The sequence below is a fragment of the Pituophis catenifer genome, unplaced genomic scaffold (assembly GCF_029215685.1).
Source record: "Pituophis catenifer annectens isolate HBS135680 unplaced genomic scaffold, rPitCat1.0.hap2 SCAF_1, whole genome shotgun sequence".
In the NCBI taxonomy this organism is placed as follows: domain Eukaryota; kingdom Metazoa; phylum Chordata; class Lepidosauria; order Squamata; family Colubridae; genus Pituophis; species Pituophis catenifer.
The window spans coordinates 258,062,959-258,080,076 of NW_027256881.1; the positions used below are offsets into that span (position 1 = coordinate 258,062,959).

The following is a 17,118-nucleotide window of genomic DNA, read 5'->3' on the forward strand; positions in this document are numbered from 1 at the left end:
TATCCAGGATTGTTTTGACTAAACACTTCTTAACAATTTTGAAATATCTGAAATCAGACATATTTTTCAGAGGTGAGAGCCTGAGCCTTGTCATCTGGGAGGAGTAAGAGCCAGTTGCTCTTGAGGAAAGCGAGAGGGTCCTTGGGATTGTGAGCTCACTCATCTGTGTTCTAGATCCAAGCCCCATCTGCGAAATGGCATGTGGTTGAGTCCAGGCAGTGATTAATGCCTATTTACAGGAAGTGAATGGTACCACCTGCGATAAAGGAGGTGGAGGTGCGCCCTCTTCTCAAGAGGCCATCCATGAACCCCAAAACTTTGGACAACTTTCATCCAGTCTCCAATCTTCCCTTTTTAGGGAAGGTTGTTGAGAGGGTGATTGGCACACACTACAAAGGGCCCTGGATGAAGAAGATTATCTGGACTCTTTTCAATCTGGATTCAGGCCAGGGCACAGCACTGAAATGATATTGGTCATGCTTGATGATCTTTGGAGGACTCAGGATGGAAGTGGTGTGACTATTCTGGTCCTTCTAGACCTCTCAGAGGCTTTCGATACCATTGACCATAGTAGCCTTGTGGACTGGCTTTGGGGATTGGGAATGGAAGGCACTGTGTTACAGTGGTTCTCCTCCTTCCTCCATAGGTGGAAAGCCATAGCCCCTTGCAATAAATATGGGGTGTCCCATGGCTCAAGCATTTCACCCCTTCTTTTTAACATCTACATATAACTACTAGGGAGCTCATCCATTGGTATGGGGTTTGGTATCATCAGAATGTTGATGATATCTCCATCCCTTGTTAGACTAATGATGCTCTGATGGTGCTAGCCAAATGCCTGCAGGCTATAAGAGTCTGGATGGAGAAGAACCGGTTTTGGCTCAACCTTGGCAAGATGGAGCGGCTATGGGTTTTTGCGCCCTCCCCCAGATGATACTTCATCTGTGACTCTGGATGGGGTGGCACTTCCCTTGGCTGAGCTGCTGTGTAATTTGAGGGTCCTGCTAGAGTCACAGTTCCTGCTCAAAGAGAAGGTGGCAGTCCTGGTTTGGGGGGGAGTTGCACATATTTGTTTAGTGCACCAATAGTGTCCTTTTCTGGAGCTGGAGGCCTTGCTCATGGTCAGTCATGCTATGATCACCTCCTGTTTGGATTACTGCAATGCGCTCTATTCGGAGCTGCCATGAAGTGCCACTTCAACTGACCTGGAATGAAGCAATGCGCACAATAATGCCCCGCCCCCTCCAATTTTCCAGTGTTATACCTATGTTGCGTGAGCTGTACCACCTTCCGGTTTCCTTCCAGGTGCAAATCAAAATGCTGATCCCTATGGAATATTCTGCCTCTATCCTTCTAAGGATAGAGTAAAAGCTTTGAAGACCTGACCCCCCCCCACCAAACACTGGGATGAGATTAGATACTTGCACGTCAGAAGTTTGGATTGGTGCCAGGTTTTTGGTGTTTTTTTTAAAAAAATTTAATGTGTTTACTTTTAATATGGTTTTGTTTGTTGTTTTAAGTTGTAATTGAGAGCCACCCAGAGTTGGTTATAAGATGGGCGGCTTTATAAATGGTTTAAATAAAAAAATGTTTGATGTGTTTTTATAGTGTGATAGGGTTTTAATTACTATTCTTGCAAGTTCCCCAGAGTCACTTTTTGTGAGATGGGTGGCTACATAAATTGGCTAAATAATAATGAATAAAACTACTTAAAAAAACACATAGCTACAGATCCTTCTATCCTTGCAAGTCTGGAATGATATGGAGATGTAGAGTGAATGGCATTGATATAAACTAAAGGTATATTTTTTCCTCATGCATTTATATGTATAGATATACAATAACTATTTGTTATAATTTTGCTTTTCAAATTACGTTATTCACCTGTATATTTATAGTTTCATCCAGAAAACTGTATAAATGAAAACTCTTTATTCAATTCAGTCTAACTCTATACCAGTCCTGGTTACCTCTGTTAAATGAGGGCCACATTCGTCATTAAGCAAGGATCTTAATTCCTGCCAATTTCCCCTCTGACTTTGCTTGAGTGAAGCTGGCAGGGAACATTGGAAATCAAGATTATGTGACTACAGGGACACTGCAACTCCAAGGAAGTATCGTTAAGCCCCCTCATTCAACATTGTTGTAATTTTGAATGGTCATAACCTAAGAACTACCTGTACCTGAAATTCACAGGAACAGCCTTACTGTTGACTCGATGTGCATTTAACTCAGTTACCATGATATGCTGATCCTTCATACACTAAAAAATCTTACCATAGTAATGAAATTTAAATTCCCTACTGACCAAATTACAATTTTAAACAATTAAAATAAATATTCTTATAGCACCAGTGCAGTTTCTTTTACCTGATCATATTCAAGGGCTCCTGGATATAGTGGCCATCCAAGGAATAGTTCAGCAATCACACAGCCCAATGACCACATGTCTATGGCTTCACAGAATGGCAAACCCAATATGATTTCTGGTGCTCTGAAAACAGAAATGGCACAATGGCTCGTTGTCTTAGTTTTATATATAAATATTAATGAAAAAATATATATAAGTAATATTGAATATCAAGCCACATAGGCTTTCTGTTCCTGCTACATAAAGAACTTTACATTCTGCCTTCCTTTTCCTTTTTCAAACCTGAATCCTTTAATTTAATTCAGTTACATGTCACTGAAGTTGCCTACTGGATGTTATCTTGCTTCTGGATAAACTATTTGAGGAATTCAATGTTTGGGCCATGCTTTTCTTAGTTGATAGTTAGCATGTAAACACATTAGTGGCTTTCTCTTTTCTGTAGTAAAAGACTATGAAGAATTCAGTTTATATCTGACAAGTGTAATCTGGATTTTTATTTATTAATCTACCCCATTCATTATTTTCTCTGAACATTTATTACAATATAGTAACAATAACTGGATTTTCAAAAATGTTTGGGTGAGATTCCAGTGGGGTGCCATGCAAATAAAAATGACTCTTCAAAAGATTTGCAAAAGGAATACCAAAGGCAGCTGATAACTCAGAAACTTTAATTCATACCATCTTGAAAAATAGAACTCCTAAATATTTAAAACTTATGCTTCACATCCTAATGTGGTGTGACACTGATGGTGAAGAAATTTCCCATGAAAAGCCAAAAGTGGTAGCACGTAAGGTTTTTGTTGTGGTTGATTCCTTTGCTTTGAATTTAAATAGTTTAACTATGTCTGAAATGATGGAACTGTTATTTTTAGTATAATCTTTATGGAGGAAGAAAAAAAAATATTTCTGAGGATGAAAATACCCTTATGTCATCACTCTGGAATGTTTTCAGTATTCTGGGTAGATGCATCAATTAATATAAAATTACCCTATTCATTTCTTTTACATGATGATTTAATATACTTCTTCTAACTTCCTACTTTATTTATCTTTAAAACAAATTAACATACTTCACATTTTGTACTGGTTCATGCTTCACACCAATGAATAGACAGATTTATTAAAAACTGAAATCTTTCTATTGGAGTTCATCATTTGACTTACCACTTGTCGTACCTTTCTAGCTGTGCAATGTCTTTTCTGGAGTATGGTGCCCAAGATTGTGCACAATATCCCAAATATAACCATAATCAAATCACATATTCATACTTATTTTTCAACAATCTCTATGAAATATGTTTTTTCACACAATCATATATACTATGATTAATGGAAATATAGTTCCTAGCAATTACAAATAACATGTTTATAGGTCCAGGATAGGCTATCTGTGATTCCAAAATGCTTATTACCAAAAATTAATGGCATATGTACCTGCAAACTTCCAAGGGTAAATTACTTGGAAGCTGACCTCTCTAGAGAGAGAGAGAGAGGGAAAAAGAAAGGGTATAAAGACTGAACTGAACCAGTCAGTCTTCATTCATTCCATCTGCCCTCCCATCCTCTACCCTGTAACGCTGCCAAACGTATGTAGAGGTAGCCTTCACTTAACTGTTCATAGTTATGATGGCACTGAATGACGGGACTAAAGTTCCAGTTGTTACAGCATCCTATAATCACAATAAAAAAAAATTCAGGCACTTGGTAACCAACTCAAACTAACAACCAGCTGCAATGTCTCGTAGTCATGTGATTGCCATTTGTGACCTTCCCTGCCATCTTTCAACAAGCAAAGTCAATGAGAAATAGCAATGAAAGTTGTTAAGTCCCTTGGATACTTCTCCCCCATGCCTTTCTGCACTCTCATATGGCAGTCTCTCCTTCCCTCTTTGCTTGCCTCTCTCTCCTTTTCCCCTTTGCCTGATACATGGTGCCTGACTTCCTCCCTGAATTTGCACCCATCTACAGCACCTCCACTGCCTTATTCACATGCAATCTGCACCAAATTCTTCAGATTATTCTCTATCCTCCTGTAGTTACCTCTACATCTGGGACTCCGTTTCCTGTTTTAATGACCTGCAAGTTTCACACACACACACACTGGGACTGCCTGGATTGCTGCTAAGCAATGTGTCATGTGACATTCTGCTTTATGACATCACTTAGCCACAGCAATCCCAATCCCGACTGCTGTCATAACTCAAGGACTACCTGTATAAGATGCACATTATCTTTTATAGTAAAGCTTCATCTTTTCAGTCTTCCTGGAAAGAGTCAAAATCTACACCTTTTTACTCAGTTCTACTAGAACTGAAGTATCACATTTCCACATAATTTGCATAAGGAGATATTGTGTTAAAAGAAGCAATGTTACACAAATATAATTTCTCAATAATGTAAATCAATTTGTATCTCTCGTTTCAGGCGTCATGTTTTGTTCTCGAGTATCATAAACAAGGAGCAAATTGACTGGCGGTTAGCGAAAGGCAGAATCACAAGTGGACTAAAACTGAACTAACTTTCTCTGTATATTCCAGTTGCTGTTTACATATTCTTTTGTTGAAGAAATTGATAATAGTTATAGATGCATTACCATTAATACAATAGTTCATTTTTTATTTGCTAAAGTACCTTAACATAAACCAGCTAGTTCCAATTAGTTCAAATTATCTTTTATATCGAGACTTAGATTAACACTTCTTTAACTTGGGGGATACAAACAGATTTACAGACAATCCTTGTTTAGCTACTACAATTGTGACTAGCAAGTCAGTCATTAAGCCAAATAGGGTCTATGCTTGCAATCTTAGTTTTCCTTGCTTTACAGATCTGCAAAGGTCAGTTATTTTTTTCATCACAGTTGTAACTGTGAACTGTCGCTAAATGAGGACTAGTTTTATTTCTATTCTATTCAAATAGAACGCTCAGGTGATTTTTTAAAATTTAACGTGTATAAAACAAAGACACTAAGAATAAATAGGGTAAAACACAAATAGTAAAATCATAGATCTTTGGATCTGAACTCACAGATTTTCTAATGGTAGTGAGAATGAGAACAAGGACAATCCTCAAGGAAATATACTCTGTAGATGGAAGCAATGTATAAGAAGCCCCACTTCTGCATGCCCAAGATAAATCAGGGATTTCTCCTGTAGCCGTTAATTAGCATGAATGTATATTTTCCCAATAACGTTTACATTGGTATGTTAATCATACATGTGGGGCTCAGATTATATTATCAGAAGCAAATGTTTTTTGAGGATCATACAGGCATAACTCAAGGAGAGTAAATAACAACATCTAATCACAAGAGGATTTTAGTATAAGACCATACACTTTTTAACAGTTTGGGAAGACTAATTTATAAACTAAGTTGCAACATTTTGATGCATTCAATAATGTATGAATAGGCATCTTCTATTTTTGTAATTTTTGAAAGAAGGCACATTTGGGCAGATCTTTTGCCACTGTTCCTTAGTTCCTTGCATACTTAACAAAGCTTCTTGGATTATGTTGTCTTCTAATTTTCTTTTAACAACAACTTGTGGGTCAGTCTTCCATCTTGCTTTAAGCCTGTGTGTAATTATTACTTTCAATCACTAAATTTAGAAAAGTTTATATGAGCTTTCAAGTGATGGCACGCCCCTCCCTATATGCTGGCAGGTAAGAGTACCTGGAATTCATTCATATAAGAAAGGGTTTTTTAAAACAGCTGAAGTTCTACCTGGTGATATTTCAACTGATTTAAAAATTTCATACAGGTGTTGTGTTTGCAGCTGTAAACTTCTCCTGCAAGGAGCTGCAGTAGAGCAAGGGTGTCAAACTCACGTCGTCACGTGACGTGTTGCAACTTTTTTCCCTTTCGCTAAACCAGGCGTGGGCATGGCCAGCTCCTGACACATTCAGGCTACAGGCCGCGAGTTTGACACCCCTGCAGTAGTTTGTGGCTGGTTAATCAACTCATCAGAATACATGACAGAACATTTTCTAGCTGTTATTTTAAATCCTAAACTAATATATCAGAAACTTTTGTGACAAACTGAGTAGAAGCCAACATGCTGGCCAAAAATTTATATTGCATTCTGATGTCTGTATTTACTTAGTAGAGAAACAGAATAATACAGATTACTAACCTGTCATGCTTTAAAATTGATAATATATAGTTCCGTAAACATGCATGCCATTATTCAATAAATATTTAGATGCAACTAAATGATGCTCATGTTTACATATAATTTTAATAAGAAACAGTTTTACCTACACAATTAGTGTATTTTCCTAAGAAAGGCTTTCCTCCTTTTTTGGACTAATACAAGTTGTCCTCGACTTATAACCACAATTGAGCATAAAAGTTCTGTTGCTAAGTGAGACATTTGTTAAGTGAATTTTGCTCTATTTTACGACCTTTCGTGCCACAGTTCTTAAGTGCATCACTGCAGGTGTTAACTTAGTAACACAGATGTTAAGTGAATCTGGCTTCCACATTGACTTTGCTTGTCAGAACGTTGCAAAAGGAGATCACATGACCCTGAGACACTGCAACTGTCATAAATATGAACAGTTGTCAAGCATCTGAATTTTGATCACATGATCAAAGGGATGCCACAAAGGTCGTAACTATAAAAAACGGTCATTAGTCACATTTTTCAGTGCTGTTGTAACTTTGAATGGTCACTAAACAAACTGTTCTAAGTCGAGAACTACCTGTACACTATTGATGGTTAAACTCCAGTGCTGAGATAGTATTAATTCATCCTTTCATGAACAAAACTATCAAGATTTTTTTTCTTATTCAATATGCGTATTACAAAATGTTATCATGAAATTTCTCTGCTAGTTCAGGCTTAAAATTGTTTCCATCCATGTTCAAGAGTCATGTAACACAAATTTACCTACTAAATTGAAATCCAAATTCTTTACCAATAGTTTTAAATTATATAATTATTTGTAAATTGCCCAGTGTCACTAAGGTGAAATGGTGTAGAGAAATTAATTAAATATAATGCAAGACGAGTGTTTATGACCACAAAATAGTATAGTTAAATTTCATCATAAACAATGATTCATTACATCTCAAGAAAGTATCTAATTGCCACCACTGGTGATCTTCTAAAGCCAACAAACTATCTTAGCTTTAGATAGAAAGCTCCTTTTGGGGGACATATTTTTTCCCTATGAACCTTCCATAGACTGGAAGGCCCAACTGAGATAATTCTTTTCTGTGATAGCTTGTTTGTAAAATTTAAATCACAATTTCTTATTCTCATACACAAGATTTGGAGGTGGGAACAAAATGTAACTAGTTGATGTTGGATTATTGCTAGGAAAATTTCTGAGGGTGCTTGCACCTCAGTTGCTGCTATCATAGATTATGCTTATTTGATCTCCATATTGTATAAATAACGTGGAATTCTGGTCTATCTATTTTGAGACAGAAAGAGAGGGAAAAATAACTTGACTCAGTTAGACATGTCAGCCTTTCTAGGGTTACTATAGAGATTACCAGTTCTCGTTACAATATGCACTTCCTCAGACCATCCCAAGAGCTGGTTGTACTACCTCGCTTTTACCAGCGAATATAGATTGGGTATTTAATAGATCAGGCCTGCACAACTTGTGGATGAAAAAGGGCCACACTGATAAATTTAAAATAATCACAGGCCGCAAAGTAATACCTGGCATGTCGATCAGTTGTTTGGTGGCTAGAGGAGCGCTGGCAACACTGGAGCTGGTGATGTCGGTGAGGCCTGGAGGCATTGGAGGCGCTTGGCAGGGTTTCTTATGGGCAGCAGGAGCAGATCCTTCCTGGTGGTGGCGACATCTGGTGGTGAATTTATTGAGTTTTTAAAAAACACTGGTGGGCTGCACAGGGCAGTTTGGTAGGCCACGTGTTGCCCAATGGGCCATATGCTGTGCAGGCCCGGAACAAACTTTGTTCAAGATCCATACTCCTAGAGGAGCTTTGTTAATTAGTCCCCACCTTGAAAATTTCTCATTTCTGGTTCACTAGTAAAAGGCTTTCTCCTTCCAATATAAATAATATACAAGAAGGATAAAATACCCATTCTAGTGTTGCTTAAATTATTTTCTTCCTTAGGGAAAGTCAACTGAAATCTTCAAAAGTAATGGATAAGGTTATCTTGGTTATCATTTTGGGCATATAATATTTGTTGCATTAATTTTTCCTATGGGTCCATTCACATTTAAGAATACTGATTCTCTTTCAAGTATCTAATGTGTGTTCTCACTTATTCTGTCTAATTGCCACCACTGGTGATCTTCTAAAGCCAATAACTTCTTTAACTTTAAAAAGGTATCTTAGCTAAATTAGCTGGGGCTGCATAACTCTTTAGCATATCATTTAACAATGGCTGGATTCATATGTCTTAATAAGTTGTAAACTTATTTCAAGGTAATTCCACCTCTGACTTTGAATGGGCTTGTAAACCCGTTTATTTAATCTAATGAACTGTGGTTTATTCAATGACGATTAAGCAAACAATGGCTTAGTGCATTATATAAACTAGCCAAGAATGCATTCTAGTCAAATTCTCCTAGTAGGCATCTCTTGGTAACATTTGTTATTACTTTATTTATTAAATTTATATGCTGCCTATCTGCAGTCGTGAATCTGGTATGATGTGGTATGATAAAAGCAGTAGCTCTCCTGCATTTAATTTAATATTTATATGCAATGCATGAACTCTGGCTTATCTATATCGCAACAGGTATTTATAACCCAAGATTGGATCAAAATTCTACATTAATGTTCCAGATTCACATATACACTTAATATTATAATATATAACAGCTTCTTTTTGAAAGAGCATTTTAATACCTTGCTAAGCAAAGAAGAAAGTGTTAATACAAAACAGAAAAGAACAATTAGCTTCTAGCTTACAGAAAGATTAATTTCTATAAAAATTATAAGAATTATAAAAGTTACTAATTGGTTAATAAAAGTCCAATGAAGTGGTTTGTTACACAAGAGATCAGCAATATTTTACATAAAATAGAAACAAACATAAACAGTAAGCTTAAGAGAAATAGGTTCAATGCAAATTGTAAATTCATTAGGTCTTAAAGGTTCAAGAAACAGTTTAAATAAAGATTAAAATATATACTGTGTGTGTATGTGTTTGTGTGTGTGTGTGTGTGTGTGTGTGTTCATGTCTTCTATGCTACTGCTAGTTCTGAAACACAAGAAACTTGCATTTCTCAACCAATTGCAATGTTAACATTCTATCAGTATCAGGTGTGCTCCTTGGTGTGGTAAGCCTCATAATCTCTTATACATACTGTAACAGGAAAATGTACAGCTAACCAGTTACTGCTGGGCTGCAATTTTTATCATCTTTTCTATCAACATTAACCAGGACTGAGATACATTACCATTTCTATTCTCCCTGCATTTCCCAAGCACAAAATGATGCTTTATATAACAGACTTTTAACTACTATGAATCTTCAATTTTCACATTATTTTAATTTTCCAGTATCTATATAAAATATGTAGTTTTAAAAAATTCAAAGTCTCTTATATGGAATTAAGCATTTCAATCATTTGAAGCATATAAGCATTAATAATTTGAATTTACATATGTACATACACAAAATGTATGTATGCTTCTCTAAAAGCCACTTGAAAAACATACACAAGAAAACATACTTAAAGATATAATTCCCAAGAAGGCGTAGGAAAAATGGAGAAGGAATCAATGTACAAAATCTTAGCAGAAATCTGAAAATTAAAAAAGATAAATGATAACTCACCAAGGAAAACTACAGACTACAGATTTTTATGCAAATCTATTTTCTAATCTTAACCAGAGCCTCTCACACAAACATACCTATGACATTTTAGTCTTTGAAGTATGAGAAATCAAATTTGTCTTTCAATGTCTAAAATCTAATAAGGTGGCTGGAGAAGTTTTTCTACTCCCAGAGCTCTTTAAGACTCATATTGATTGGTGTGCCTTACTATTAGCAAGGCTGTTCAGGTTGCATTCCAGTCGGATGGGAAGTTGGCAGTATAGTTCCCCTATATAAAAAGGGGGACAAAGCTGACTCAAAAAACTATAGACCGATAAAGCTGCGCTGTTGCAAGGAAGACGGAGCCTGCTATCAGTCCCGCTAGGAGGCTCCGAGACGATGCGACGATCCGCAGCGGTATTGGGCATGAGCCCTTCACGCTGCTGCTGGAGAGGGGTGGGTGGGTCTCAGGCAGAGACTGGAAGCCCCCAGCCCCAATTGCCGCAAGCGGCCTTCAGCGGGCTCGGGCGCAAGACCCTTCACACTGGCAAGCTTAACCAGGTAACTGGGAGACAATCTGGAAGAAAAAACTTCAACCAAAGATGCACCAGCAATCTGAAATGGGCAGCTCAGAATTTCGTGTCTGGTCCCAATCAGACCGAGTCTGAAAGCTGGGAAGCAAGAGGAAGAGAAGGAGCTTGACAGCTTGCAGACTCGGTCCATTGACATCAGACAAGCATTAACCTATTCCTGACCGCTGGCCCCCACACTCGATGAGAAAGAAACATTCTGTGGATGAAATTGGCCACCTTAAATATGGAACTCAAGACTCTTATTCTTGGTTCAGATGCTCTACTCAAACACTCATTTGAAAGTCTGTACAGGTATAATTGGTTCTCTAAGAGTATACCCATCATCAGTATGCTGATACCAAATTATTTATCTCCAGCCCTGGCAAATTAAGCAATGCCATAAATATCTTATCCTGGTATCTGGAGGCTGTGACTGGATGGGGAACAAGAAAATTCAGTTGAACCCAGGCAAAATTTTGATTTTGGAAGCCCACTGGTTCCAGGACCATGACATCTTTGGTGTTGGATAGGGCTATACAATCCAGGGGTCCTCATAGGATCATGATTCCTGCTAAATGAGCAGATGGCATTTGTAGCAAGAAGTCCTTTGTGCAGCTTTGTCTTGTGCAACAACTGTGCCAGTTCTGGATTGGCAGGTCCTGCCAATCATTCATGCACTAGTTGCCTCCAAATTAGACTATGCAGTCAACATAGACCTGACCCTGAAGAACATCTGGAAGCTTCAGCTGGTACAGAATAAACAAGCATAGGCAGTTATGCACAGTGTATATTACACTTTTGCTCTGCAAACTGCTCTGGCTGTGAATTGGACCTTCTAGGTCCAATTCAAGGCGCTGATTTTAATCTTTAAAGCCCTTTATAGCATGGTAGTGGGCTACCTAGGGAACATCTCCTTTGTATCAGCTTGCCATTAGATCTGGCAAAACAGGGCATGCTACAGGTCCCATTAGCTACAGACCTACATTTGGTGAGTCCCAGGAAACATGCCTTCTCTGCTCAGGTGCCCACCTTATGGAACATCCTTCCGCTTGAAATTAGATTAGCTCTATACTCCCCTTTTATGACTCTCATTCCATAACTAATTCAGGATAGAGTCAGGACGATTGGATGGAAATTAGATTAGCTCTATCTCTTTTGATATTGCAAAAGGCTGGAAGGCCAAGGCCTAATAATGTAATCAGAGATTGACTTAAAGCAGAACAAAAAAAGAAAAAAAAGGACATGTTTATGCAAATGAGCCTAAATATGTCTTCAATTAAGAGGGAAAAAATCAAATCCTATCTACAGCAAGCAGCAAAAAACAAGAGATGCATACGAGAAAACTATGGGAATGCCCTATTTTTATGTTTATTAGATTTTTGTTTTTGTTTTTCTCCATAAGCCTTTAGTGGCACATAATACTTGCTCCTTAAAATTTCCCCCACAACAACACAGTGAGGCATATTTGATTGAAAGTGTGTGGCTGATCCAAAGTCAAACGATCAGCTTCCATGGCCAAGTGTAGACTTGAATCTAGATCTCCTGGGTTGAACACCTCAAACATTATATCACCACTTTATTATTCAAATGAAAAATAAAAAAGGTATCAGTTTAGGTAAGCTGCTTGAGAAAACCCAAATGCCAAAACAATAAAATCTCTGTCAATCAGCAGCATATTTAGTCATTACCATCTTCTGTTTGTTTACATTTATAGCAGCCAGCTGAACCAGATCGTGTTTTCAACCTTGAATAAGGAGAAGAAGAAAAAAAAAAAGTAGAGCCTAGGCAGATAATCTCCCCCACTGATGGTCGTCCTCCTCCAACTTCTTGTAAAATAAAGCTTTTCAATTAAATACAGCCTATCTTAACAAACTGCTTTTACACATGTAATAGCTGAGGCCTTCTTGACAGTAACTACACTTACAAACGTAAGAGTTGACTTTGAGCAGCCTGACCTTCAGCAAAATGAATACACTTAACTGCATGTACTTCTGGCTTATTTCACTGCAGCAGTGAAGCAGCCTCACCATCTATAGTAGTCAACAGTTTCTGATTACCACCCCCTGCCTATTTTAAGCTACCCCCCCCCCAACATTTCAGTGATGCACAGTTCAAAGTGATAGAATAACATCTGAGGCCACATTCCAGCTCAAGTTGTTTACAGAGGAATCTTGGTCCTGTTCTCATGCACTGCTTTTTTCATCAATGACTGCACTCTTGTTTTTATTTTCAAATAAAGTATTTCAGAATAATCCTTGAGCAACTAAATCAAAAGGAAATGTTCGTTTATGGAAGTTAACTGAATCACAGCAACACATGAAAAGATGAAAAAAATGAAGATTTTTTTTCATTCGGAATACCATATTTACAGTGTTTCTCATCTACATTTTGTCATTAAATCTAAACAAATGCCCACATCTAATTTTACCTTATCTGTGGGACTAATCATAAAACATTCTCAAATTAATCTATTTAAAGTAAGTTTCTCCAAAATGGCACAACAATTCAAAGGGCCAAAAATTATTGCCGGTTTATTTTAAAATTACTTTTTACCAGGTACAGAAATGCCACTCTAATTAATAAAACTAATCAATCAACCTTCATAATATGATTTTTCATCTAATCTTGGACTAGAAAATCCTAATACTAGCCCCATTGTTGCTGTTCATTTCTTTAAAAAGAAATGTATGGAGTTTTAAATAATTTTTGCAGCCTGGATCAGCTTCTGGAAGTTGTTCTCTGACAGCAAGACTCAAAGGAGATATCTAAAATATTTCCTGTTTAGTTCTTAACAGATATCCAAGTTCATGAACTTACTCCATTTTAAACTCCCATTCCCACCATTAATTCTTCATATACGTCTTTAACATATAGATAGCAGTTCACTCCCAGTTAGTTACAATAGTAGGTATGGTTTCATATATTGCTTTTTCTCCTTATTTCTAGGATTTGATCCTATAAAACAGCAATTAAACCCACACCCAAAGAGCCCTACAGCTTAAAAATCTAGTTCTATCATTACTATAGGTGGTTAATTTAAACTTTAAAGTACAAGTACGATTTGAAATTCAGAATTAAGAAATTAGTTCTAGACTAAACTATTACCATATGACTAGTAGTCTGAAGTGAATTATAGTGGTGCTTTCTTTTTTATCTTAGAATCTATACTCAACTCTGGATGAAAAGATAAATAATTTTATGTCTGTAACATCAACATCTTAAATATTGATAGAATTTTTACTTTTCTTTATATTTCTTTTTAATTTCAATATTTTAAAGATTTTAAATACAATGTTGGTCATTTTAATCATGTTATATAAACATTACTGCATTGAAATCTGCATTGAAATAATATAACGTATTGTGGTTTACATTATAAAAGAATAAAAAGTTTAAAAACTAAAATTTTGAAGAAACTCCATGGTGATAAATATAGAATACATATACACATATACATGCTATAGAAGTATCTTGCTGTTTTTCTATTTAATATTTAACAAAATAACATTCCAACTAAATAATTTGCTATAAATTAGAGGTTTTCAAACTTTTTCACTGTATGACAGGATTTCCCAAACTGTGAGGTGTACCTCCCTTTAGGAGAAATAGGCAGAGTCTACAGTAGTAATGAAGAAACTTAGTTAGACTGTCACAAGAAAACCACTTTTTCCATACTATTGTTTTCATTGTTTGTATTTATTTGGTATTTGGATTGTTGGGGAGGAATATACAATAAGATTATACATACAATAATATATACAATAAGGGAGATGTGGTAGCAAAAAGTTTAGGAACTGCTGGACAATGGAACCTAATAATAACACCAGCAGAACTGCAAAAAACTGTGCTACTTGGAACATCGTACATCTTAAGAAGGTACTTGGTTGATAGCTAGGATGCTGGCAGCAACCCATATCAACCATTACCACCAGTCAATGGTATTTGTGATGCATTTTTGAATATTCAGTTGACTGAGTTTCATGTTTAATGAATAAAGTAAATAATAATGATGATGATGATGATGATGATGATGATGATGATGATGATGCCAGAACCCCTGATCTAGTGATAGATTTCTAATGATAGAAAATTGGCTGGATTTATCCTTTCCCCCCGTGATTTTCATCATTTATATGTCAATTGATCATTTGTATAGTGCAATCATAGAAATTGCTTAACGCACTGTAAGCCGCCCTGAGTCTCCGGAGAAGGGCGGCATATAAATCAAATTAAAAAAAAAAAAAAAAAAAATTATATACACTGATATAAATGACATTTCTTCAGTTATTTGTTACTATCTGAAGTGCTGTCTGAAAGCCAACAGCCTTTCCTCAGTTAGACATGCACTCTCCACAAAACAGTAAATCCACCAGTAAAGATTTCACTCAATGACATACTACTCAATGTAGTATGGCTGTACATTATCTTTTATCCTTATTATTTTCTTTACTCCCCGTCTTATTGGTATGATGATGATGATGATGATGATGATGATGATGATGATGATGATGATTCTGTTGTTTTACATGTACACTGGGAGCTTCTGCATAGGAGACAAATTTCTTGGGAATCTAATCACTTTTGGCCAAATAAAGCGTTTTGATAAATACTGCAAATATGAAACAGGCAATGTGTTCAAAAAGGGGGATTATTAGAATGTGATTCTTTACATTAGTCCCCATTTAGGAATCAAAATTATGAAGGGCAATTTAGTGGCTAAGTGAAACCATGATTGTGCTTATGATTTTACTTCAGCTTTCCTTTGCTTTACAGACTTGCAAAGGTCATAAATGTGAGGTTTGGTTGTAAAGTTACTTTTTCATCACTGTCTTAGGTGTGAATGATCACTAAGCAAGAACTACTTACGTTTTTTCTTACATTATTTTCTCCATGCAATCACTTAGAAACTATTGTAAACCTTAGAAAAACACATATAAGAGTCCATCCTGTGTCAGGTCCCCCCAAATTCCCGTAGAAAAAGAGGCAGAGTATCGATAACTTATCAGACTTATGGAGAAGGGTTCACCATGACTGGCATCCACGGTCAGTGGTGGGATTCAAAAAAATTTTTACTACCGGTTCTGTGGGTGTGGCTTGGTGGGCGTGGCATAGCTTGGTGGGCATGGCAGGGGAAGGATACTGTAAAAGCTCCATTCCCACTCCACTCCAGGGGAAGGTTACTGCAAAATCCCCATTTCCTCCCAATCAGCTGGGACTCGGGAGGCAGAGAATAGATGGGGGCGGGGCCAGTCAGAGGTGGTATTTACCGTTTCTCCGAACTACTCAAAATTTCCACTACCAGTTCTCCAGAACTGGTCAGAATCTGCTGAATACCACCTCTGTCCACAGTATACGGTAATGCAAGAACAACTAACTGACCCAGAGGCTTACTTTTTTTCCTCATTCTCCTAAGAAAATCCAGAACCAGAAGGCTGGGAGATCAGGATGCTTGGGTTTGAAAAGAGGTTCCTCAGCAGTAATGGGTCTACTCAAATGCAAGTCCTTACTTACAAGTAACCTCTCTATTCAGTTAATCATCAGCTGCATAGTGATCCAAACTCCAAAGGAGAAAAAGTAATTCCAAGCACGTATTGGTACACATACACACTTGTTGACACCTTCTTAAATGAGACTTTTTGAAGGGAATGTCAACAGGTGCAATCTACACACCCATACAATCTCTTAATTACCTTTTCTCTTTGGAATTTGGATCACTGTACAGCCTTTCCAACCATTTAATGAGCAGCTGGAGCCAAGAGAAGATCCTGCATTCATAAACAGAAAAACCTTCAACTTCAGAATACAGCAGTGCTGGAGCTATATTTGTATCAGACTTTTTCTCTTGCTTGTCCCATTCCTGATCTTCAATTTCTGTCTGACTACACTTCTCTATGATCTGGTACCATTTACAGATGAAGTTACTACTTTCCTACTGAGTCCCACTGATTAATGCATCATAACAGAGGATGGGTAAGGGAATTAAAATCATTATAATTTCTGCTTTTTGTATTAGGATTCCTTTAGCCCAGAAGAAATGGATGATTACGGGATAGACAGTTTTTGTCTTGGAGTGATGAAGGTTATAAGACGGGGTATGATGACGCAAACTGAGCAAGACCATGGGCATTATAGTTGGTGAATAAAGTTAGACCTCCTTTGTAAAAGTTAACACTGCAGTTTTATTTTTTTTTCCCCTGGTTGGAAATGGTGGATAACCAAGTCATTGATTTTTAATCAAAGGAACTTTGGAATTATATAAAAAGAGGTGAAGAAGTTATAGAACATCCACCTGTTAGCTTAATGAACAATGTGGAATACAGGCAAACAAAACAAGGCTGATTTATTCCAGAAAAAAAAGGGAAGCTGCTCCCAAAATTATCTTCACATAGATATGTGAACAAAATACTTTTGCTGGCTATAT

General features: G+C 36.9%; 1 protein-coding gene across 3 annotated transcripts in view; it reads right to left on the reverse strand.

Annotated features, from left to right (window-relative positions):
- Window positions 1-17,118, reverse strand: part of HIPK3 (homeodomain interacting protein kinase 3) — a 66,036-nt gene that overhangs the window by 21,771 nt on the left and 27,147 nt on the right. For 2 of the 3 annotated variants that reach the window (XM_070934462.1, XM_070934468.1), the window contains exon 3: window positions 2,371-2,494. In XM_070934462.1, coding sequence (XP_070790563.1) covers window positions 2,371-2,494 — 124 coding nt within the window. Of the gene's footprint in view, window positions 1-2,370; window positions 2,495-8,049; window positions 8,129-17,118 lie in introns of those variants that run through there. The other variant, XM_070934474.1, reaches the window with a different exon arrangement.